The sequence below is a fragment of the Mycteria americana genome, chromosome 5, assembly GCF_035582795.1.
Source record: "Mycteria americana isolate JAX WOST 10 ecotype Jacksonville Zoo and Gardens chromosome 5, USCA_MyAme_1.0, whole genome shotgun sequence".
Taxonomy (NCBI): Eukaryota; Metazoa; Chordata; class Aves; order Ciconiiformes; family Ciconiidae; genus Mycteria; species Mycteria americana.
In genome coordinates, this window is record NC_134369.1 from 9,695,493 (window position 1) to 9,721,948 (window position 26,456).

At 42.6% G+C, this 26,456-nt stretch overlaps 1 protein-coding gene across 1 annotated transcript in view; it reads left to right on the forward strand.

Moving 5' to 3' along the window:
* KIAA1549L (KIAA1549 like) overlaps positions 1–26,456 on the forward strand; it is a 138,160-nt gene that overhangs the window by 56,125 nt on the left and 55,579 nt on the right. The window contains exons 2-9 of the mRNA XM_075501604.1: positions 10,288–10,635; positions 13,474–14,088; positions 15,539–15,651; positions 17,165–17,384; positions 18,441–18,574; positions 20,964–21,126; positions 24,341–24,400; positions 25,991–26,142. Of these exons, the coding sequence (XP_075357719.1) occupies positions 10,288–10,635; positions 13,474–14,088; positions 15,539–15,651; positions 17,165–17,384; positions 18,441–18,574; positions 20,964–21,126; positions 24,341–24,400; positions 25,991–26,142 (1,805 nt within the window). The remainder of the gene's footprint in view (positions 1–10,287; positions 10,636–13,473; positions 14,089–15,538; positions 15,652–17,164; positions 17,385–18,440; positions 18,575–20,963; positions 21,127–24,340; positions 24,401–25,990; positions 26,143–26,456) is intronic.

Below are 26,456 nucleotides of genomic sequence, written 5' to 3' on the forward strand. Positions count from 1 at the left end.
AGAGAGATAGAGGAAAAAACTCCAAAGCCTTAAAAAGCAGCTCTCTGTGCTGTAGGAACCCGCAGTGCTGTCAAGCCGGCTCAGGAAAAGAATTTTTCTAATCTAAGAAAAAAACCATTTGTTTTACTTTCTCAGCGAGAGCTTATGTTTGTAGTCTCATTCACTGACATAAAGAGGAGTGCCCGCCAAAGGACGTACCGTGTTTCAACTCAGTATATGTCTATTAGCTCCTTCATGGTAGTGGTTATTATACATTCACTGATTGAACCTTAGTGTGTTCTGGGGCCAAGTAATAGACATTGCTTTTTCAGATTCAGAAAATGCATTGTATACCAGGATGGATAAACAGTAGCTATTTGGTGCAAATCTTGAACAGAGAATAGAATTTGGACTTGATTATTGTTTTGCTGCATTTTTAAAAAAAGGTATGTTACTTACTCTACTTCAGATGTTGAGTGGTCTTTCCAGACGTGCTCTTCAGTGTGATTAGAAATTTTTCTTATCTAAAAATCAATAAAATGTTGATTTAAAAAAGATTTTTTTTTTTTTAAGAGCAGTGACTTTCATACTTTGAAAGCATTATCGGTGGGGCAGTACTGAATGCTGTGCAGACAGAGAAAGCAGGATGCTTCGGTGCGTGACCTACATTTCTTTCCTGGTCTTCACCTCTTTATCCTTCAGTAAAGTCAGAGGCCACAGGCAGTGGAAAGAGCTCGAGAGCAGCAAAAGACATTGTGGAAACCTCTGTCCTTATATTGATCCTGTATATGTGGCACCTCTGAGACCGTATCTCTCCTTAGAGAGGATTAACCTCTCTCCCGGTTATCTTGCTGGGATAGACCCCAAAGAGGATCTGCCTCCATGTCCTCCGGGGCAAGCACAGGGGTGCCCAGGGCACAGCCCCCCTGTCTGCGCTTCACGCCTTGGCCTGAAATAGTCACTGGGAAACACAGAGAGCTCGTCCCCTCCTGGCCTTGGCGCTTGCATGTGTGTTGCATCTAGTAACTGTAACTTCAAAGCTCTGAAATGGATGAAATAAGTTGAAACTCAGAATTGTTAGGGTTGTCTGGACACGGTGTCAGGCATTTGGGTTGCACAGTGCTTAGCTACAGCCACATAACGTACCCTTTCACAGCTGATGCCTCCAGTACATGAACGTATCGGGTAGAGACGATGCTGCGATAACCAGCAATTCTTGGATTTCGTTTTCTTCTCTGAAACTGTTTTGGCCTATAATGTGCAGTAATCCAAGGGCTTTCTGCTCCTAGGCTTGCTCGTCTGTAAAACGAGCAGCACTCAGCGGAGTAACACTCATGCACTCAATTAACGGTAGCAGCGGCTAAAGATGCTCGCGCCGCCGACCTGCTTGTTCCCGCCTCTGCTGGAGGCTCTGGCACCGGCAGCACCAGAGGAACGTGCGCCTGCACGCCGGTGTTTTGGTGCCTTAGGTTTCTGCTGAAGCCCCGGTGTGGGTGTCTCCCCGCCGGTGGGGAGCTGAGTTTCAGGCAGGGTGGCAGAAGCTGCTGCCGCTGCAGTGGATTAAGCGAGTCACCATCCTAGCGCTGGCAGAGCGTGGTCCAGAGGGTCTTCTCCGCTCACGGGTTACGGCCTCAAGTGTAACGTGCAGAAAAGATTCACTTGAAGATGTGCTTGGTTTGGCGAGCAGAAAGCTTTTTGGCTCAAGGGAACATTCGCAATTACCCAACCAGCATGTCAAAATATATTGTATTATGTAATTTGGTGCGCAGTTCAACCTTTTGAAAGTGCTATCGTTTCTTTAAAAAAGTTCTGGAGACAATAATTTAAATTTTTTTTTTGTAGAATAATCCATGTGGCTTTTAGCAGGGGTTCTCTTCAGTCTCCTCTTGTATTTGATTTTGCAGGGGGAGTTTAAGCTCTGAAAGATTTATTAAAGGAGTAGCTTGTAGTTAGGAAAATGTGCTTTTATTGCATATAATGAGAAAGCTGTACTATTGCTGACTTGTAACTACTAGCGGAAAAATGAAGCTGAGTCCACATTGCCTGTACTTTGCTGCCTAACTCCCAAAGAGTCTAAGCAGATCAAAGTTTGGCCCCAAAAGTCTTCTCATGCTCATTCAGAATTTGGTACTACCCTTACAGTCTGTCCTAGCTCCGGAAATTAAAAGTCGGTCCTCTAAAAATGTGATTTCCTTAAAAATGATGGGATTTTAAAATGTTTTCATTTTCTTTTATCCCACAACCACAAGAATTCAGAATTTTCATGTAAAGAATGAAAGCTGAAATAGTAACAGAATGTTTCATTTAAGGGATTTTTTTTGGTTGGTTGGTTTTTGTTTTGTTTTTCATTTTTGTGTGGTTTTTTTTTTTCTCTGTTAAAAAAGCCCCTGAAATATTGTAAGACTCAAGGTAAAATCATGAGAACCGACAGCTTTGGTATTGCACGTTCCCAAATGACCTTGAATTTTTTTGCTGCATTGTTCATTAAATCACTTATTATGCTGATGTTAGTGGTGTCTCTATAAACTTCCCTGAATAAACACAATTCCTTTACAAAAGTTTGTATAAATGTGTGTTTACAAATAAATAGATAAGCAGTGTGCTAAAGCAGGCTGTCAGGCTCACAAAAGCATTGATCCTAAAAGTGTTGCTGAATAAGCAATAAAAATAAAAAATAAAGCTATATGTCATTCATTCACTTAAATTCTGTGAATAATCTGATAAACTGAAGCAGAACTGGTAGCAGGTACATTCAGCGGGAGCGAGGACAATAGCCCCTGTAGCACTTTCTGGTTTCTGTATGATTATGTGCAATCATCCTGCAGCACTGCATGGCGATGAAATTCTCCTTTGCCACGCTGCTCTTTCCTGCGTTTCCTAATGATCCGGTTGAACATCTGCTCTGGGAATACAGCATGCAGATGATGCAGCTGGAATTGCCGGTGGCAGAATTGTTTCCTCGACGACAGGAGCGTGTTATTTTACCCCGGCTAATCTATGGTCTCTCATACCGCTCCTCACCTCCAGCCCTGCTTGCCGGACGCAATTAAAGCATGCGGCAGAGCTGCCCGTGAGGCCGAGGAGACGCGTTTCACCCCCAGGCAAGACTGGCGCTTGGTACCAGTCACACCAGTCTGGCGGTTCCTGAAGCAGTACTGATGGCAGCCGTGAAGCATTTGCAGGCTTGGCTCTGCTCTCCTGAATCCCAGCCAGCTTGTATTTGGTCTGTGTGAGCAATGAAGGCAGGACATGTTGAAAGCGGGAGAGAAGTACATTTTCATTGCAGCCCTCTATTTTCATTTCATAGCTAAAGGGTTGCCTTTGACGCAAGGCTTTGGTGCTGGTGCGTTTCCTTTGGTAGCCTTTGGATACCCAACCAGACAGATATCCTTTGGAAATCTGTGTGTGGAGGAGGGGAAGGTGCACAAATGTTCCTAGCAGAAGAGATTGCTGCTTTGACTTTTGACATGAGCAAAATATATGGCTGTGCAATTGAGATGACCGACTACTGTGTCCAAACATTTTTCTGTTATTCATTATAAAGTTCAAAGCTTTTTTTTGTTGAGAAGAAAACTTTGTGCAATATGGTACCTCCTCATACAGTTTTTCTCACTGAAAATCTGTTTTGTTTAAACAGAATTCTGGTGGTATGGGGACAAAATATTTTTCCTGGTTGTCAAAAATAAATTAATAATAGCTTTCAGATACCGTTTTCTAAGATCACTGGGAAGAGGGCTTTTTTCGATGGGAGACGGTGCTTGTGGCTCTTGTAGCTGATGACTGTTACAGGTAAATAGAAGCTGGGATGTGAAGGACCTCAGGTGCTGGTAAGAAGATCTGTGTTTTAATCCTCCAGGTCAGAATTTTGGATTTGGAAGGTCAGTGTCTAATTTGGGAAAAGTTACAATTGAAACAAGTGCGAGAATCAGAATTACTGTAAACTTTTCCCGGAATCTGCATTAAATAAATTGATATTAAGGAGGTCACAGAACAGGATTTATTTTGCTGGTTTATTGACCTTCACTCTTTTGAGAAAGTTAGCGCAACCCCAAGGAAGCAGTTTTCTCCACCTCTCCACCCCCCGTTCCTGCTGTAGTAGCTGTGGGTCGGCAGCTGCCAAAAATGCGAGTCTTGGCGTGCTCTCCCTCCCGCGCCTTGGCTGAGCCGGGCGATTCCTCCGAGACCTAACCCACACCGCGCCGAGAGCAGAAACAGGCACGGCTCGGGGTGTGCGCATCAGGGCTCAGTACGTGTATTTGTAGGTAGGCTTTTTGACTTGGCTAGAAATCGCTTGCAGGTTAAATGTTACGCAAGAGGTGTGAAATTAAGCCGCAAATGTCTTTGCGGAATGGTGCCAAAGGTGAGACGTATGGGATGCATAGGTTGTGATGGAATAGTTTCATCAATGTAAGGCTGGAATAACGGATTATGAAGGCGTAATTAAGTTTTACCGTTCTGCACAGTGAGTAACAGTAAAATTTTGATATGCCACATAGCTATTTTTATAAAAATTTTGCTGAGTATTTATGTCTCTTATTGGTAGCATATTTCATACCTTTTGACCCGTAAAAGTGGCATTCCTTATGCCATTTTTCCAATTGTAAACTCTCAAGGAATAAAAAAAGAGACATTTTAGGAAACTCTGAAGTGGCTCAGATAACATGCATGTTGATGCTAGCATCATACTGTGTAGGCTTAATATCCTTCAACAGCAGAAGTAAATTGTATAACCCTTTGGGTAGGGTCGTGCCTTTTTCCACTGGTGTAGCAGAGATTATTTTTCTGTTTATTTCCCTATCATATCTCGTATGGGTCACATCTGGCCTTTGATCACTCAGTCTCTCAAGATGAAACAATAATAAGCAGGAAACTTCATACTTGTGAGAAGGAAAAAAAAAATACGCATTTTTCATGTAATAGTGGCATTGTTCTTGAGAGGTGATGCAGCCCTGGGATAGTGCTATCTATTACTGGGTGGTCTGGGGTAAAGTAGCAAATGGTCTCTCTCAACAACACTTATCTTGTAAGTAGACGGTTATTTTATGTATGTTTCTAAGTAACTGTGTTTCTGACACGCTGGGTTGGTTTTTTTTTGGGGTGGTGGTGTTTTTTTTTTAAAAGTTGTCTTTGGAATTGCTTTGCCTTAGGGCTGATTGATTTAGACCTGTATAAAATCCAGATTGCTTATGTAATTTAATATTTGGATTTTCACTGTGCTTTAGATGGCTATAGTTACTCTTATACAGATACTATTGTATTATTAAACTTTAGCCTTTACAATAGTTAATAGTTGTGAATTACTTTTGGTCATATTTTTTGTCTCGGAAATTAATAATTAAAGCAAATTCATTTGAAAATTGAAATCCTGTCTTCAGTATGCTGAAGGTTATGAAAAGATATCTACCTGATGTATAATGGGAAGATGTCTTGGTCAGTCATACAATAAAATTTTCGTATGTCCTTTTTATCAGCTTCACTTTTGAATGTTACTAACCTAGATGATCTGAATAATGAGATAGAAGTCATGACAAGAGAAATCTTCTGTGGTTGGAGATACCTTTGAGTTGATCTTTCGTAATGGCTCAAAAGTGGCAAAACAGTATTTCTCATCTGCCGTGGCAGCGTGAGGGAAGCTCTGGGTAGTCATTGTGTTTCCTTCAGTAGAGTTGTAGACTGTTATTCAGTTCAGGTTTTCACTTTTTTTTGTTTAGCCTTTCTGTGGAGGGAAATGTTTGAATCCTGACTGCTTTTTTGTTTTTTTTTTTTGTTTGTTTGTTTGGTTTTTTTAGTTCCGTTGGAGCTGAATTAATTTTGTGAGCATGTTAAGAAACAGATACTCATCTGTCCTGAGAGAAGCTCTGCGGTTGGGGTCCTACAGGCTTCTCCGTGGCTGCTCCTCTTGCTGGTTGCCTGCTGATGGGCACAGGCATGGCAGATGAGAGCATCCACAGAACGCTCGCATTGCTTGTTATGGATCTTTGCCTTATCATGGCATAAAGCAAACAGGACCGTGGTTTCAAATATCAGCAGCACAGATAAGCAATTTGATCTCTTCATGTGCTGCACTGCTGCACCCTCACCTAGAGTACTGTGTGAAGTTTCGGGCGCCTCAATATAAGGAGGACATCAAACTATTCGAGTGTGTCCAGAGGAGGGCAACCAAGATGGTGAAAGGCCTCAAGGGCAAGACTTACGAGGAGTGGCTGAGGTCACTTGGCTTGTTCAGCTTGGGGAAGAGAAGGCTGGGGGTGCCCTCATCGCAGTCTACAACTCCCTCGTGGAGGGGGAGGTGCTGATCTCCTCTCTCTGGTGACCGGCGATAGGACACGAGAAAGTGGAATGAAGCTGTATCAGGGGAAGTTCAGATTGGACATTAGGAAAAGGCTCTTCGCTGGGAGGGTGGTTGGACGCTGGAACAGGATCCCCAGGGAAGTGGTCATGGCACCAAGCCTGTCAGAGTTCAAGGAGCATCTGGATGACGCTCTTAGTCTATGGTTTAGTTTCAGGTAGTCCTGTGAGAAGCAGGGAGTTGAACTCAATGATCCTTATGGGTCCCTTTCAACTTGAGATATTCTATGATTCCATGAAATCTTATGGGCATAGCAAAGAGACAGGCATTTTAATTGGCCACTACTTTTTCCAAGGGAGATTTGCTTACCAACTAATTGTCTCACTAGAAATAACCAAACCTGTATGAAGAACAACATGCAACTGTGGTGTCTCAGGAGCAGGGGCAGAAGTTGGACAATAACTGAGACTTCTTGCTCCAGAGGTACATAACTTCATCATCCTTATATTACTGTCAAATATTAATTAGACGTATGCATCCTCTTCAACCTTTGGACAGGCACAGGGCGCATATGCTAATGTGCTCCCCATTGCTATCCCTTTACTTTAGTAGAGGGGGGGTGGGGGGAGATGTCGGTCGTCATCTTGGTCACCTCTGTGCTCTTTTTTCATCCCTGTTACTCCTTTAGGTGTGCACAAAAGGGCTCAGAAATGATAAAGCCGTGATTTTCTCTAAACTAGATCAATTTTTAACTTCCTGCTGTGGCATATTGGAGGTGTTTCTCGTTATTGCAAATGGAAAGATCCCTAACCAAATGATGGTTGTAATGAGGTTACTGCTAAGTGGGTTTAAGGATTGTTGGAGGTGGCGGTTAATCAATAGCCTGAAGTATGAAAGAATAACAGGTAATCCTGAGACGTGAGTAAAGAGCTACTGGTATGTACAAGCAATGGCTCGGTGCACAATGCACGTGAGATGGAGTTCTCATTGCAATTTTCATGTTGTTTTGAAATGGTTGTCTTCTCCTTCCGTCAAGAGTTTTCAGCTGTTGATAGATGTGGAAGTGAAATATTTTCCCATGTCCACTCTTTTTCCATGATACAGTCTTTGTGTGCACGGTATTTGATAAGGATCTGTAGTTGTTTGATATCATCCTACCAGTTATCAAGTAAAGAGTATGTACTTCAGTTTAAACTCCATGTATTGGGAAGATAACTTTGCCTTTTGCATGCTGCGTCCAGTCACTACCAGGATGTTGAACTTATGGCAGAAGTTTGAAATAGATACTGATAGTCAGTATCTTTCCGTAAAGGTAGAATCAAAGAAAACTTGCTGCAGTGGAATGCTAGCATTGTATATCGGTTGCAGAATATTGTATAATTTTTTTTTTTTTAAACCTTCAGTAACTCAAGAGCTTTACTTCATTAATGGACGTAGACAGGAAAGTCGCCAGTTGGTGTGGAATGGAAGAAACAAGAACTGAAGGACTAGCATTAAGCAGTGGTTAGGGGACATTTTTTATTCAGTGTTTTATCATCTTTGCGTTAGTTGAGCTTTCCTTTTACTTCTTGTCAAAATGTGGTAACATCAATTCAACACTTTTTTTCCAGGTTTATATTGTCTCTCTGCTCGTAAACATTCTCATTAAACCAAAGTGTGAAGAAATATATGAGGACTGGTGCAGACTGTGTGTGGATTGATGTTGACAGATTTTGCTATGTTAGAAAGCAAGAAAACGTTGACTTGTTTAATTCCCCTTTAGGACTCACGTTCGCTAAGTACTAGATGAAATCCCACGTGAAGGCTTTGCACTCACTTTTCAGTACGGCCTTTCAGTTCAGAGGTGAAACAAGACAGTTCGAGGTGTAACAGATTGGGTAATGATGACTTCATCAGCTGAGATGACCTCACAGAAATTTAACTGCAGGTTGCTTAAGGCCTGATTTTGCAAAGCACATAATCTAGTTCTTAATTTCAGGCATATGTTTGAATCCATTCTAGTTGAGCAAAGTACATGTCATCTTCTTTCCTACCTTCTGTTAAAAAGGTACAGTCCCTGCTTGACTGTAGCAGGGAAGGAAAAGCCACCAAAACATAGTATAAATCACAGTGTGCCTCCTGACATATGGTGGAGCATGTAGAATATCAGAAATCAGGCCACACCAGTCATTTAGGTTTCTGGTTGCCCAATGACACATCAGCAGCCATGGCACAAATATAAAAGTGTTACTTTTGTGCTGCAAACCTCTCCTGGTGGGTCAGGTTCCCTGGTGGACTCTGCAGCCTCCTCTCCAGCCTGCTGATCATCTGGTGCAGCGTCATAAAGGCTGATTGGGTTTCCCCTTAGCCTGCTTATCTCTCGTTGCTGTAGGTAGCCCTGTGTCTGCCTACCTTTGCTTTTCTCCAAAATGCTAGTGTGCAAGTTAGCCCATGTTAAAAGAAAAGTCTTGGGGACTTTTTTAGTTGCTAGAAAGGCAGAGCTCTGTTCGGTTATCCATCCTGAGGCTGCTCCCCTAAAACAACTTGTTTCTTGAATTCTGTATTCATTCTTGCATTTCAGTGGAGGAAAGATTCTTCACCTTGGCTTAATAAAGCTCTTAAATACAGGGATAAAAGGAAAGATCTGTAGTTTATTTATTTGGGGTTTTTTTACGGGTTGTTTTTGTTTATAGAGTGAAAATGCCATGCTGAACATAATTCCAGCATGTTCCTGTTGAATGCACACAGGAGCCTGAAGGAGCTAGTCTAATCATCTACTTTGGCCTGCGCATATGGATGATGGGCGGTGTAGCGCAAGGGCATCACAAGAAAGAAACTTAGCTTTAAATAGGTGCAGCGTGACCCATTTTCCTCTCTTGTTCTGTACGGTGTTCTGCTGCTGGCTCCTGTTTGTGCAGGTTGATCCCCTTCGGTGCTGTTGGCTCTGTTGACCCTTGGGTTCATCGGTGGCTGGAACTAATGTCCAGCCTGTTTTATAACCAAGTATCTCAAGGTCTGCCCCTCCTTACTCTTCCATGCCATTACGGGTATGGAGGAGGTTGACATCCTCTGTGTCTGATCCAGATGCACTGGAGCTGGAGGGTAGGGACTAGCTCCGTATTGTGCCTCTGCTTTGCTATGCAAAGGCCACAGCTTGGCAGGGCAGCAAGTGCCAGTACTGAGTTTTGACCTATTATCTTGGCTGGGAGGGGGAAGGGGAAAAAACCCTTAAATTTTACTCTTGAGTAAATCTTAATCTTTAAATTAGTAGGAATGTGAGATTCCTACTAATGCTACAGTTTTAGAATAACTGTAATTATTTTAAGAAAACAAAGCCTAGGAACATTATGGTGTTGAATGTAGAGTAAACTGGTGTTTGAAATGCTGCGCTGTACATCTGCACGTATCAAAAATGGAGTTTAATTTCCTAATTTGTTTTGGATCTTACCCCCCTTTCCTCATGTTCATCCCTGTTTTATTTTCTTCCTTTTGTGTCTCTAATTGCATGCATTATTAGAACTGGCAAGATGAGCACCTCCAGATGCATCCTACAGGAACCCAGCCAATGCTGACTCTATTCCCATGTCAGACTGCATGCCAAGTCAGTGAAGCTTGGTTGTCAAAATCTATTCCCTTTCTACACTGCTTCTAAACCCATCTTCTCACATAATATTTTGACACAGGGTGACTGATGATAACCTCAAGAATTGTCCCAGGCTTTAGAAGGTGTCTTTTAGTATGTTGAACCGTCCTAGTTAAAAGTAGTATTTTGAAATAGTATGGTTTAGGAAGCTTTCCTTGTTCTTCTGTCAGATGAAACTGCTTCAGGGGTTTATATTCTGTCACGTTATACCTTTCACTGTTTTTTGTGTTTTTCTTATTTTTTTAACTTTCTCTGAATTTTTATGCCCTTTAAATACAAAAAACTTTCACTAATTTTACTAAACGTAATGCATTTTGTGTTGTGATTTGTTGCAACAAGACAACAACTCCTCTTCCTTTTGGGGAAGAATATACTAATTTTACTTAGTATTTTACAGGTATCAGGCAACAACATATCAACGTTGCTCCTTCTATAGGATCTTTTCCTAACTGGAGATCTATACTATCACCAACACGGCCTTCCACAGAAACTAAGACTTCCTCGGTAGCTGATATGTCTATGGGACAGACTTTGGAGAATGCAAACTTGCTTCAGATGATAAAAACAACACTGACTGGCACACGTACCAGGACTTCGGATCAAACTCATCTGTCACCCACCCTTTATCAAGGCAGTGGAAACAGTGCATCCCAGGAACCCGCTGAGGTTTCAGCTGAGTTGCCTCTGAGGTCATCATCTCAAGACGCAGATGAAACAGCTGCTGTATCAGGTTTGCCTCAACTTGGTATGTTTGCCACATTGTCCACTACACCATCAGTGACACATTTGAGTACAGCTGTGCCATTTCAGCTAATACCATTAGAAACACTCTCCATTTCAAAAGAAAGCACGTCAGGATCAGGCATGCTTGCTGCTGTTCCATCACCATTATTCTCCTCATTGGTAAATCAGTCACCTCATACCATTAACTTTTCTAAACCAGCTGTACTGCCCATCAAAGTGCCTTTGTCTGCAGATCCTGAAGGTTTCTTCAACACAGATTCAGCCAGCTCACAGGTTAGTGAAAGCAGAAATAGTCCTCTAAGCACGGTCACTGTAGTACCTTCCAGTATGGTGAATCACAGAAAGGGTCTCAAGTTGTTTACGGGTACCATGCCTTTCAATCTCTTTGGATTGACAACAGTGCATTTCACAGAAATAGTGGGAAAAGGGTCTCCTTTAGAAAGGACCTCTTTTTTGTCTGTATACTCTGATATTCCTGTGTCAAAAACATATCAGTCTTCCCTGTCAGTAACTTCCAGAAGCCTGTCACGGTTTCCTAATGAGAGTATGTATAATGTATCTTCTACTGGAGTAAAACCAAACAGTCAGCCATTTAAGGCAGCGTTGACTGACAGAAACAGTGATATCACTCCTCTGTCATCACCAGTTTTTCAGGATAAAGCAGAGGTTCCTACATCAGTCTTCCATCCTGTGGGTACTCCACATCTAATACCCCAAATAAGTCATCCTCAGTCTTCCACAGCACTGACTAATTACACTACAAGCTCTACCAGTGCACCTTTCATGTCATCAGCTTCCGAGAGCCTGGCTGAGGTCTCCAGCAAAACAGAGAGCATGTCTTCCCTTTCATTGCCAAAATCACTTATTCCAGATGCAAAGCACGCTCACAATGCAGCGCTGCCGGTACGAGCATTTAGAAGTGAAACAGATTTTCTCTTTAGAAATGCAACGCACTCCTCTTCAACAAGCACAAGGTCTCCCTTGCTAACTGAGACAAATTACACCTTTACTAGGATAGCACGCACAAACAGTCCCCGGGCAGCAGCAGCTGATGAGGATACTTTGCAAACCCCTTTGACTGTTTCCTTGCAGCACTCGGTGGTGGCTCTGAATCAGACTTTTGCAGAAGACCTGACTGATGGAGCTTATCAGGCAAACGGCATGCGGTTGCCAACTGCTTCTGCACATACTCTCTCAACTTCTGATGGCTTTCCTGTGGCAAGAACAGCTCAACAGCCTTTCACAAGAAGGGTGACAGCAAAGATGTCCACGAACTTTAATACCGATAGTATTCTGCGTTATGGGTCTCAGCTTTCCAAAGCTTCTCTGGATATCCAAACCAGTAAACTCCCCAAAGGATCAAAGCTAGTAGGCACTGTTTTGGAAACAGGCATGACTAGTCCTGATCTAGCTGCAGTGCTGTTAATTACTTCCACTACAGGCCTTACAAAACCTGAACCTGCTATCACAAATACATCCGCTACTAGTATCTTTGTGACTGCACATCTTCCACCTGGTGCTGCAGAGAGTCCAGACGTAACTGCAAATGAAGACAGAAATATGAGAGTACCCACTGTTGGGACCCCACGTGCAGAATATTCACCCCCAAGAGCTTTAAATCACTTCACCTCTGGTCAGACTTCCCGTTCAGTTGGTAGAAAGTATCTCGCCTCTGTTGTGCCTCCAGCGTGGGGTACGCAGCCATCACTGGTTTCCGTGACAACGGTGACGGAGAGCCACAGCTCCAGCTTTTCTGGGATTTCCAGTGCGGACTCTGAAAGCAATTTAGATCCTGTCGGCTCTCCTGAAGTCACAACTTTGGCTTCTACGTGGACCAATACAGCGTTGTTGTCTTCAGCTGGCATTAGTATTCCTTTGGTAAAACCTTCAGCCAAAACGGCAATAAGAGAAGTTCCTCCAAGTACTCCTCTGTTGGAAACTGAGTACCATGTACCATACTCAGTAGTTTCAAGTCTGCAAAAGAAAACGAATACAAATAAGCAGTCACTCTTCTCCACCCCTTCAGCAAACTATACCTATGCAAACTCTAGTAAAAACATTTCACATTTACCCTTTGCTGGAACAAAGTCAAATAGTTTTCCAGAGCTTGATGTAGATGCATTTGCACTGAAAACATCTCCTGTTCAGTATTCATCCTTTGCTACTGCTTTGACAGTGCCTGACCCCCTGCAAAAAAAGCATGGAAGCACAGTTGAAAACGTTGCTAATTTTTTCACTGTTGGAGACGTTAATATCAGTATACGCCATGAAGCACCTCTCCGTTTACATGTGCCTCCTGTTAATGATACAGGTGCTTTCCCTAGCTCTCTAGAATCACAAATAACTGATGCTGGAAAGATTACTTTACTGACAAAAACCTTAGGCACAACACCAGTGTTGGCTTTTCAGCTCACTGACAACTTGACTTTTTGGGCCGGCCATGAAAGCAGTGCCATCCACAGCGTACTGCCAACCACGTCTTCCTTCCCCATAACCAAGCCTTCTAGCTCAACTCTCTTGCGTAGTTTTATTACAGAAGAAGACATTGGTTCTGGGCATTTGCCAGAATTTGCAGATGACCAGTTAGAGTCCTCTGGCTATTTGGTTACAGCTGATAAAAATCCAGCTACATTTAGCGTGGAGGAGTGGGACACAAGTGCTACAAGACATAGTCTAGTTCCCAGTAATATATCTAATAAAGCTACCAAGGGCATCCCATTGCAAACCCCTACCACCAGTGCTCTGCAGTCAGTCATCATAACTTCTCTCCATGCATCACCAACACCACTAACTTCTCCTTTTTTGTCAACAACCAACTTTACCCATTCTGTCATTACAGTGTTATCTGGAGTATCTTCTGGTGCAATACCTACAGTAGGAACTTCAGAAGCAAAACCACTAACGAGAAAATCATCTCCAGCTTCACCAGTGCCAGCTTCTTCCTTCTTTTCTCTAGGCACTGAAAACACACCTTTGCCATCTGTGATGGCTTTAAGCACACCGATACTGACACTAACAAAAAATAACACTGCCACAAGATTGGCATCGGGTCTAAGCTCAGTAGGAACACATACAGATTTTCCTTTTGCAACAAGAAACACAACTGCATCACCCGTGGACATGACAGCTATGCTTATAACCCCTAAAAGCAGCACGGCCACAGCTGCCACACTTGCACCCACAGCACATGTACCAAGGCAGATAGAAACAACAGTAACTGACACCCAGAAGCTCCCAAGCTCAGAAATCACCAAAACGTCAACTCCATATCCACTGACAATTACAGCAGCTTTGACATCTATTACAGCATCAGCGAAAACAACTAGGCTTCCCCCTACTCCAGTGGAAAACACCTCTGCTCCTCCCGAAACCACGGCAGCAGCCGCTTTCGCTAACATGACGGCAGCTCCTCCCCTGGATTGCCGGCTCTCCAGGAACCTGATGGTTAAAACAGGTACGTGGGGCCACTGAATTTGCAGAAAGGACCTCGCTTGTCTATGAGGGGCAACCGCTGATGAGCGGGAAATACACTCAAGTGTCAAAGAATGTGGGGGCACTAGCGATTGATCTGGGGACGACGCTGCTGCGCTGACAAACCAGGCAGATAAAAGCGGGGTTGCTAGTATAGGGATGGCATTGGCTTTATTTGTAGCTTGGATTTTACGATGAATGTGTTAAATGAAGTAGTCAAATGAACGTGTCAAACGAAGCACTGGGTGCTCTGAAGTTCAGCGGGTCGCTGCAGGGTCACTGGTCATAGCAGAACCAGCGATGCAGAGGGACGACCCCGTATGACACGGTGGTTTGGTCTGTGCTTTGCAGTAAGGAGTCTGTGTCACTGAAGAAGACGGCGCAGTAACCTGCCTCAGTCTTTGGCTCTGTTTACATAGGAATACCTAATTCTGTTTTTATATGAACACCTAATTCTATCATTAAACATTCATTTGAAACTAACGTTTAGCATTTAGAGTTGTACGCTTCAAAAGGGGAGGATTTTGAGCTTTCTATGTGAACGGTACTACTTCTGGCTCTAGCTGGTTTTTTACAGACAGCTTTTCCTTAGCTGTAAGCTGAACTAAAGGGGCCTGGAGAGGTCCCTTGCCCAGGCTTTGTATGGACTCCTTATGGTAGCATGGTGGAGCACCAGAAGATGTGTGTACCTCGGAGATCTCAGCAAAGAAGAATAGCTACATAAAAGGGTTTATGACCTTGTACAGAACTGAATGATACTTGGGACAATGAAATAAGCAGCTTTTAGACCTAACGGGTGTTAGTAGCTGCTAAATATCTACATCGGTATTATGATGAGTACGACAACTATTTCTAAAGATAGAAGTAGCTTGTATACAGTATATGATTGAAAGTACTTAAGTGCAGCTATAAAAATCTTTCTGCAAATTATAAGAGAAAAAGAAAAAGCTAGTGGTGATGTTAATAAAGAAAGTATACAGATACTTCCTAAATGGAAAATAATTGTAGTGGTGGAGTAACAGATTTCTTTGTTTATTTAACTCTGGCCCTGAAGGTATGAAGCACACGCCGTTTACGTAGGCCTGCCTGTGCAGCACCGGCTCAGCCCCCTGGCAATGCTGCACCGGTCTATCTGCAGGCAATCGAGTGGCATCATACCTCGCTCAGAATGGCAGCATGGCAAAGACTTGTTGTTGCTAAAGAAATTGCATTCGTTAGACCTCACTTTGGAAACAACAGGCTGTTGCCATAGGATGAGTAGGGAACTTGGGGATGCTGCTGAGTCCCTGCAGTTCTTGCTCCCATTGGGGCTTCTGCAAATCCTAGCTGCTTTGGTGGTCTCCATGCAGCTAGCACAACACAAAACAACTAAAAAAAGCAAACAGTAGCATGGTAATGTCTCAAACCAACATGTGCCTTTTGTTGTTCCACAGTTCTGTTTCTGAACACAAGGAGGATGCTGATCAGCAATCCCTTCAAGGAGAGCGTGAGAAAAGGACTCAACCAAGTGCTGAGACAAGCTTTCAACCAAAATGTCAGCGCTCAGGTAAGCATGCTTGGCTTGCGGGCATGATCTCACCGAAACAGCTCTCCCACCAAGAGAATCCCTGCTGGCTGCAGCTCCAGTGGCGTCTCTGGATGCAGGAAGCCTCTTGGAGGGGAGCACCGAGCTCTTCCTATGGAAAGCAGGCATAGGTGTCACCCAGTCTGGGCTTTAAAAATATAAGGACCGCTCCAAAGCTTTTGCCATTTTATTTGATGAAGTAGAAGGGAGAAATGCAACTTTCTTTTTGGAATGTTCTGGGAAACGCCTACTGAGATCCGTTTCCTCCTCCCCTTGCAGCTCAGGAGTGACTCTGGTTCACCGTCAGCCAAGTGCTGCTGTGCTCAGCGTAGATCAATTGCAAGAGCAGGGCTGGTAAATGGGGTGTCACTGCTGTCAGTCCGCTCCCTGCCTTGAAAACCCAGCACCTGACAAGTGCAATTCCACAGGGATGAAAATCCCGAGCAGGGAGAAAGCACGTTTTATTGAAAATAAATGAAAGAGATGTGTTCATCACTTGGCAGCTAAATTGCACGAAGCTCTGCATTGCTGTGTGATCCACAGGCTTAGGTGGATCGCTGGGGCACACTTCTCTGTGACACAGGTTCCTGTGTGCTTAGGCAGGGGTTTGTGCTGAGTCCAAGGCTGTTTGTTATGAGTTATACTCACCAAGCCACTGTGAAGAAAAAAAAGTAATTTTGCTTTTATAAAAGTAATTTGTCCCCATGCTCCATTGCTGCAAGTTTGGATGATGTTAGTTGGTTGGGGAATTGTATGGTCCTGAGTCTCAGCAGCAGCAATGAAAACTCTCAGACTTATTCCCCCACCTTCTTGTAAACCTGAGAGGAGCTTCTTTTTCTAACGGAGGAAACCAGCTAAAACTTAGTGTGGAGGACCAGTTCCAGGGTTTAAACTCTTCGGAAAATACAGAATTGCGAGGTAAAACTCAACTCACGTTTTGGCTCACAGTGTGTTCATTCTTGTGGTTTGTCATTTCTAATCATATAGGTGATGGCTTAACCATCTGGGACAGTATAGGAAAAATAGTATAGAAGAGACAGTTGAGGTTGAAGAATCAAATATTGGAAACTTTTGTCTTTCAAAAATTTGTCTCCAAACCTGCAATGACAGACACATGCACAAAGTCAGTGAACTTCAGGTATGAACTAGGAGCTGGATGTTCTCTGGATTCTCTGTATTTTTACATTCACAAGTAAAATGTCACAGTATATATACATGAACGAAGCCCCGGTCTAAATTAGAGGTACATGAGCTATGATAGCAATACTGCACCGCTTCAATTCAGAGCACGTTTTGTATGGGCTGGGTCTAAAGCTCCCTGAGCAGTTCTGCTAATACTATGTCTGATATGACACTAACTGATCCTGTAGGGTTTATAGAGGATTACAGGATAAAAACCCTGCAAGGGAGCTATATTCAGGATGAGAAGTCCCATCAAATAGTGGTTGAACTGCAAATAAAATAATAAAAAAATATGTTTCCCTGCGCGTTTTAGGTTGAAATCCTGGAGCAATCAAATAACGTAACAGTTGGTTACTACGTTACACGAGGCAGACTGGTTTTTATGCCAGCTGCTGTAATTGAAAGGCTTCTCGCGTACGGCATTAGCAACGCCACAGCAGACATAAAGCAGCACGTACCGCATCTCCAGTCCGTGGCAGCCCTGGCCTTGCCGTGGATGCCCCTTCCTGCGTACCATTTCCAGCTGAAGACAGGTGAGCGAGCTCCTGCCTGCCCGTGCCCAGGGCTGCGCGCGCGTGTGAATGGTTCAGCGCGTGAGGATGACGCTTCTCCTCCCCTTTGCTGTCCTGCCTCAGCCCCTGCTCTCCGGCACGGCAGCAGGGCAAGCCCTGCTTTGGTTTCGCGTGTTGACGTTCCTGGCGCAAGCAGGGCGGCCGGTGCCGTGCGTCCCTGTCCTGCGCGGTGCTCTGCTGTCACCCCGTTGGCGCTGCCGGGAAGTGAAGCGGCATCGCGTTAGGGACGAGTCACGCCCATACGCTTGACTAAGCCTTGGCGTTCGATGAAATGGGACTTTAATCGGCGGGTTGTGCAGTAACCTGTGCGTTTCTTTTGAGGACGATCGGATGAGAAACGTGACTATATGATATACATATATGTTGCCCTGGCTGGACCCATTGGATTTGACTTAGGTCCCAGCCGTCTGAGCCGGGGTCGCTGCGTAACCCCTCTGTCCTGTAGCAAGCATCAGTGCAGAGCAGTTGCAATGCAGCAGAACAGTATAAGCTACGAGAGGGCAGAGAGTGCTGTAAAACAACGTATTCAGTTGTAAAAAGATTTCTTGTGTGTGTGCTTACATGTTTATATACACATACCTATTGCAGTTACCCAGTTAAGTATATTTTTCCTAGCACAAACAGCATGGGAATCAATATTATGATTGATTATATCTTGCAAGAGCAAATGACCCGCAAGATTTAAGAGTATAACTTGCATTTTAGAATGATTTCACTTACTGCCTGGCTCTGAGTAAGTATGTGTACAGTGAACTGGTCTTACCATCTTATATATCACTGCAGAAACAATCTCCATTTGTTTGTGGAAAGTATCAGCTCTAATAATGCAATTTAGTTCTTACATTTTGTCTTAATTAAGGCTAGTTTAGTGCAGTGCTTGAATGACATAAACTGATCTTATGTGGCATTATTTTCACCTGCTTAATTTGTAAATAGGTCATCTTGCTGTCAGACATTACAGGAATTATGCAACCAAGAATAATTTGTCCACATACAAATACGTTGTTCCTTTTCCAGAGCTGCAGTTTGTGGGTCAAACAGACAATATACAGTCATGCAAATTTGTTCAGACCATGGAGCAACGGTTACAGAGAGCGTTTCAGGATGCTGAAAGAAAGGTCTTAAACACCAGCAACAACTTAACAGTTCAGGTACAACGTTGCGTGCTTTGCCCGTGCCTGTTGCCAGACTCTCTGGGTTAATCTTTCCTATGTATATGCTTGTATTTCAACGTAATGTCTTTGTTAGTCACTATGAAAGTAAGTTTATGCTTTCATCCGAAACGATTGTTTTATTTATTGCAGGAAAACTTAAAAATGCATGATTTATAGAAGACTGTTACTGTTATTTTCATTAATTTGAATTTTACTGTTTGCAGTTAAATAATTTTAAGTGGAATTCTAATAAAAATAAATATATAAAAATATTCTTCCAAATGTATATTTTTACTGAATATGTTATTCTGACATATCAGTTGTTCTTAGTGAGGCTATTCAGGTATAGTGTCATGCGTAGCTGTTTGTAAGATCTAAGCTAATGGAATATATTTCTTTTTTTGTGTGCATTCCATTTCCACACTCACAGACCCAAATTCACTATTAAGGGCCTGATTTTTGCAGAACTTTACATGTTTAGTGGGCCAACACCCTTATGCTCCGCGCCATACTTCAGGAATAAATAAATTATCCTCTGGGTGATATATGATATGTATTTGACATGTGATAAAACTCTGTGTATGGACTTGCGCTCCTCAGAATGGTTTGCATGTAGCTTACCAGAAAGAGGAAATTGGTCATCAGAGCTCTGCTTAGTTACTTTGGTACTGTCTTTTGTAAGCTTGTGTTCAAATTGGAGGAGCTCAGAGAGGCAGAAAAGTACATGGCAAGAGATGACCTGCTACAGTAGGTAAAGTGATTATCAAGCTTTTCATTAGCTGGACCTGTGATGCTGAGGGGACCTTCTTGGTGGCTAATTTGCTCACAGAAGAAGTTGTAGATCTTGAAAAGCACTGAGTCAATTTTGTAAAGAGCCCGAGAAGAAGGTGATAGTTGTGGGTTTTGTGGGTATTGCCAACTTAGGAAGTGATAGGATGGACGTCTTGGAGGCAAGATATAAACTGGGAAGTAAGAGGCTCGAGGTTGTGATCTTTGTTGTAATTTTTTCTGAAATTATTCCAGTACCATGCAAAGGACTAATTCAGTGCAACAGAAAATAGTACGAGGGTTTTAGATTAATTACAAACTGAGGAACAGTTCTGGAGCAGATTCAGAAAAGGTGTTGTGGCACTGCAAGGGTAGGGAGAATGGCAGCAACATGGGTAAAAGGCATGTAACAACTTCCATGCAAGGAGAAATTAAATTGGCCATGGTTCTCCAACCGTGAGTGGTGTGAATCAGGAGTGATCATTTAGAGTTTCCCATAACAGAAATACTCAGATTTAAATAAAAAGAAAAATCCTTTCACATAGTGGGTAATAAGGTCTTGAAGATGGCCAGATGTAAATGGAGAAAAAGTATGGAAGTTACAAAAAGCAATTGGCCAAACATATAGAATAAAAAGTCATCAACCCTTTTTAAACCCAAGCATATAATTTATGGCTCAGACCATAGCTGTGGGCTTAACCTTACACTGTGGAAAAGAGTCCTTTCTTCTTGCCCTGTGCTCATTCTCCAACCATCTGCTCCTGGCCACTTGTAAGTCGACGTTGGCTAGGCAGACCTTTGGTCTGACCTTGAATTCTTCTTCTGAGGCTTTATTATACCATGTTTTATGTTTTTACTTAGTGATCCAAATCATAAAAATGGGGTATTTAAATAACGTTAATGAATGCTGTTTGCCCTACCTCTACAGTATCAGTAGCCGAAAAACAACCCTCTTGACCTGGGGCATGAGTGTTCTGAGAAAACATGTTTTTTCCATTCCTGCCCTGCCTTTGCCTCTCTGCTTCCTACATAAAACTGGTGTTTGAGGATCTGATCCAGTAGGCACTAAATAGAATTGGTCCTTAAATGCAGTCATCAGATTTGGGGTCAGGAAGAGACTGGCATAGAGCTAAAGTGGGGAGGAGAGCTGGTAATCGTATGATGCTAGGAACAGAAGAGACGTGATATCCCTTTATTTCATGTGCAAAAGGTATATGTCTAGATAACTGCATTAGGAAGGCAGCAAAAAGAGCAAGACATACAGGCCTAATTCCTCTGCATCAAATACTGAACATTTTTTTTTTTTCTGATAAGCATCCTCTCCCTCATCTTACCTCTCCTGGTAAAAAACAGGGAAAAATATTTTCAGTCCTGACCGCACCTTTTCTGCCTGCTGCTGTCCTCCAGCAACTCTGCATGTGCTAAAGTAGCAATTAAAGTATCACGATCTGCTTTACACAATCATGCTGAGTGAGCTGTACCTAACCCATTGTTCAAGTTAACTTCTTCCCAGTTTGTTTGCAGTGGTTTGGGGGGTTTTTTTTGTTGGCTTTTTCCTTTTCTTTTTTCCAGCTGAGCTGCAACACAGCTACACGTTATTTCTTTACCTCTGTTTCAGATTTTGAACACCTCCAATGTCTCCCAAGCTGTCACTCTGTTTTATGTAGTGAACAATCAAAGCACAACTCTAAATGGCACTATTTCCAGCAACCTTCTTAATCAGCTGTCAGCTGAGCTGGTGGGTTTCTATCTAACCTACCCGCCTCTCACCATTGCAGAATGTAAGTATGCGCTTCCCAGCACACAGCTCCTTAAGGTTAGCCAGCATTGGGCTTTTGCTTTGCAAGCACTATAAGCTTTGTCGTCAAGCTCGCAGATTGTAGGTGGTTTTGCTGACTGCTTTTTAAACTTTTTTTTTTTAAAAACAAAAAAAAAAAGGGGGAGATTAGGTGGGGAGATGTTCTGGGTTCAGTGTTTACTTCAGCTGCTAGAAACACTGGCAGATAATTAAGAAAAACACATGTATGCTGTCATTAATAAAAAAAAATGCTTGTGCCAGGTTCCAAACAAAATAAATTTGTAGTTTTATGTAAAACAAACCACAGAATTTCCCCAATTCTCCATTTCAGGAAAACTTAGCGCAGCACATAAAGTTCATCTTCAGCACAGCCCTTTACTTCTGTGGAAGACTCAGCCCCCGGTGCTTGCTCCAGTCGCGGGGGCTCGGTAGCACGCTTTGAGTGTGTGTTGGGTAGTGGATGAGCATTATCTACGCTTCGCTGTTTAAAAAGTTGTTGGTGTATTTGCTGAACTTCATCCTCAGTTTAAAATGTGGTCTAAGCACTTTAGCATCCATAATTTGCTTGCCTTTCATTATTACGAAGAGTCAGAGGTACAGAGAGCGAGAGAAAGTTGTGTGTCGGGGCAGCCTGTGCGGCATATATGCTCTCTGACTCTAAAATGACTAAAGGGACAAGATATTTGATTATGGGGATTTCTGTTTAATCTGCTTGTTAAACTTGGTATGTGAAATTAAGGTCGCTGTAGAGCCGGGTTATCCGTTCACTGGAGGAGGTCAATGTTCACTGGAAGTGAGAGGGACGTGCTGGGTACTTCGGTGCATGGTAATGGACTCTGGTTAAGGAAAGGCAGATTTCACCTGATCTCACTGTGTGTAAATCTTCACGAGATGCTTGTTACATTTGAAATACTGTGCTCAAATACCAGTAAAGATCTGGTTAGGCTTCTGGTAGCTATCGAACTCACTGATAAGGCTAAAACAGTGATGGAGTAGTTTGTAATTTTTCATTTTGCAAGTATGGAAATAATCGGGCACATAAGGATAGAGCCAAATACGTCTTTATGATCAGAACACTGAACTGAGTGGATTTGTAGCTTTAGGTAAAATTATTAAAGTGCTTGTTCATTTTCTGATTCTAAGAAAAAGCAGAACCAGGCTGCTGGAAAGTGAGCACTGGGGAAAACACAAGTTACCTTTTTTGTCAGTCCATTTTATTTTCAAACAGCCCAACAGCAGAGTAATTATCTTGTACAGTTCTTCATCAGTTACTTGCACAACGAGCACTCTGCTGTCTGTGGGGTAAGTGGGCACTCTCCGGTGCGAGGCAGTCGGGAATCACAGCTAACTCCGGTGATGTGCAAATCCTTGAAAAAGGAGGAGCATACATTATTCTTGAGGCACCACCTATCTAAATCAGATATTTGCAAACAAATAGGTGAAACTGCCCAATGATGAGTTATTGCACTGCGTCGGTGCACTTTTGAATCAGACTTTCCAACACAGGGTAAGAGACACGTCTCCGGGTAGGCTTGCATTTTCATCAAGCCTTTCCACAGGCCAGGGGAGGTGGAGGGAGGCTGTTGACAACGGGTGTGCTTGGGGACCTAGAAAGGGATGTAGAGCATTCATCATGAGACAGGCTCCTTCCTTTTCGTGGCTGGCGGGTGAGCCTGTCCGAAGAGTGCCCTGCGTGCAGGACTTGTCTTCGCATGCCAGCCAGGAGCACAAGGAGAAAGCCCAAGAAACTTTTGATGATGGCTGCGATCGGTCCAAGTGTTTGGCCTCCAAAATAGGTCTGTCGCATAGGAAGAGGATTATGGTGCTTCTCACAAAGGCAGTACAGGCATATGCTTGGTAGTCAGGAGCTGTGAAAAGCCATTTGTCACACAGTAATAGTCTCGTGTGGTATTGCAGTTCTCTGCTGATCCACGCACATGGTGAACTGGCCCAATAAAGTCTTTAGCTAGTGCTCCTTTAACAACTAATGGCTTATATTTCATTTTGGAGTTCTTGGTTTTATTCCCAGTGCAGCAGCTATACTGTAAACTCGTGAACTTAATGCGCACATAGTGTTTATGGCTTCAGAGTGATAGAGTGTCTCGTGAAAAGGTTTACTTTGAGAAGTGTTTGATGCTTATTCATGTGGCAGTGCAGTTGTTTCAGTTTATCAAACAAATACTGCTGCTGCTCTCAGAGTGTGTTATGTCCCAGTAGACGCTGGCGGCTCCTCCCGAGCCTTCGCAGTCTGCCGTGGAAACGCGCGGCTCGGGACACGCCGTGAAATCCCTCCTCAAAAGCAGTTACTGTGCGTAGTCAGATGCTTTGCAATGTTTACTATTTCAAGCCACTTTGGAGTTTAAAAATCAGGGTAACTCAATAGCAGTGTATCAGCATACGAGGCACGGCTGTTTTCTGAATTAAGTTCCAAGTGTTAATGCTTTCCACGTTACATAAATCTATTGAAAAAATGCTGAGCTGTATAATGAATTAGCAGCATATTGAACTTTACAGCCTAATGCACTTTGGAGATGGAAAAGCTAACAAAAGGCATCGAAATGGCAAACATCAGTTTCTCTCAGATATAAGCACATATGGTAGTAACACCTTAAATGGTGCAGAGCGAGAGAGTGAGAGTACCGCACTTTAAGGTGTGTTCACAGTTTCATTAGTCTCGTTTGTAATTCATGTGGAACTGCGTGGAATCTGATCCTTGTTAATTTTAATATTATTTTAGGTTAAAATTGTGGTCTGGGTTAAGTAAGGATTAAATCACAGAATCACCATAGAATCTCCTCTTGTTTTCCCCAGGGGATTACTCACAGGGAGAGTGCATTTGCTACCTATGCATTTGCTACCTATGCATTTGCTACCTATGCATTAACATCATAGGTAATGATGTTACCTATCATTTTTAGCAGCGGGCAATCCTGGGCTTTGCCCCAGACAATGTACCAGCCGGTGTTCTGGCAATAGAGCTATGTTCTACTTTGTATGGCAGCGCTTGTACTGTTTGCGCTTGATGTCCTTTTTCAGACAGAAAGAGAACTTGTAACCCTGAAAATTATGCCTCTAGATCTCCTCCTGGGCCATAGTTCAATTTTATTTATCACTGTCTGGTTAACCAAATAGTTTTGGGACATATAATGTATAAGATGTTGGGATATTATGACATAATTTCAACTTTTATTTTAAAGCTTTGGAGTATCCAAACCTTGATGTCTCAGAGTCAACTAGAGACTACTGGGTGATAACAGGTACTTTTTAATCTCCTTCCCTCCTCCATGCACTTCAGATAATATTTTTTAGTGCTCGATTATATAAACACATCGGTGCAGTAATTTTACACAGAAATAAGTGGCTGCCCGTTGAACCTGCCTGTTGCGTTCAACTGGGCAAATGTATTTAAAGTTACTCTGGGGCATAACTGTGATTTGTTACCTTAAACAGAGACATCTCCTGAGCCCAGCACTCACCTCGGAATTTATGCCACTTTGGTTTAAGCACTTCTGAGAGCAGCATTATCTTCTCAGAGTTTAAAAACACAAATAGGCTTTTTTTTTTCTTCTCTTCTCCTGGGACTTGGATTTAAATCTGCAATCAAAAGAGGCTTGTAGACATAATCCAGAAAAAAAGGTGATCTGCTAAACTGAAGAAGTTTGTTACGATTTGCTGACACTGTCTGGGTCCAGGAATTTTTGCATCTTTCACCTGAAGTATTAAGCACATCACTTTCTGTTGGTGGAAAAGAAGGTGCAGAGAATGCTATTAGGCTTCAAAATACTTGTCTTATCACAGTCATTTCACTGGTATCACATTCTCATTCACAATAATTTTGACTTTAGAAGTGATAACTGGGCAAGAAAGAGACCCTTTCCCCCAGACATCTCTGAGTGAGTAGATACCAAAGCCTTTCTAATTGGTGTGTCTGTAGCTGGAATTGTTTGATACTCAGGAGAGCAAGAGAAAAGGAGCCTGACATGAAATGGATTAAACTCTACACTTTCCTTCCAAAAGCCAGTGTGGTTTGGTGTCTATTATATCTATTCATAAGTTTGAGATAAAAAATAAGTTTTTGCAGAGATTATGATCTTCTGAAGGGAGTGGTACAGCTCGACCCCATGAACCTGATACTCCATTTCTTGCCTTTGTGCACTTACTGCAATGGAGTATTATTGCTATTACAATGGAAGTGCTGTTTGCAAAAAAATCATGATGGTGCCAAAAGATTTTTTTTAAACAATATTGAAAAATCATACATTTGTATGAATTAAATTAGCATACCATATCATTTATTTGAACTTTATGTAAGTTCAGTGTCCTCTTAATTTTACAATCATTTTTACTTACTCATTTTTACTTTTACTTTACTATTCAGTTTTCAGTGCTCTCAAACGTATAGTGTTTTGTTTCAGAGTTGTACAAAAATTCTAACTTCAGATTTCAAAACTGCTGGACGAAAAAACTGTCATTTAGTTAACAGGAGCATCTGGCAGTAAGCATAAAAACTGACAGCTCTCGAATAGGTTTTCACTTACTTTTTACGTTGAAGATCGTAGATTAGGTGCTTCCTGGAGCCATTTGGGTAAACTGAAGGCCTAAGAAAGTTTTTGGAGGATTTTATTCTCTGAAACATCGTTGACATTATCTGAGAAGAACAGTGCGGAGGCTGAAACAGAAGCACATTATATCCCCATTGGGAATTACTGAGGGGGTGGAACAGTGTCCAGTTATTTTTCTTCTAAGCTAGGTAGTACACCCCTGTCCCAAACTGCCCTGCAGACCATGTGTTACTTAATCTGTCCATCTAAAATGTGCTGACACGTGATTTTTCTCCCTTCCCACAGTTATTCAAGGGGTTGATATTGCATTACTGGGACTGAACAATCAGAGCTTTGCAAGATTAATGGAGCAGCGTTTGGCCCCGCTGTTTATGATGTCCCATCAGCAAGGAAGACGATTCAAACGTGCCACGACTGTGGGCAGCTACACGGTGCAGGTGGTCAATGCGACATCGGTTGCGCCTAGATATGTGTTGGAAAAAAGGCCTTTGTTTGCATGTGTACTGCCTCAGTTTGTGTGCAAAACTGTTTAACCGGGTTGAGGTTTCCCGTCTTTTTTCATGAATGCCAAAGCGGCGAGTGCAGTGTGCATGGCATTCCTAATGGGTTTCTTTTTCTGCCGTCAGCCATGTTTGCATGCCTCTCATCTTCTAGAAATGGTTATTAGTTAGTCAGTGCTAATAAACATTTTCTCTTTGGTTGCTATGAGGACTGGTACAAAGTACATATTTTAGCCTAAAGTCTCGTATTC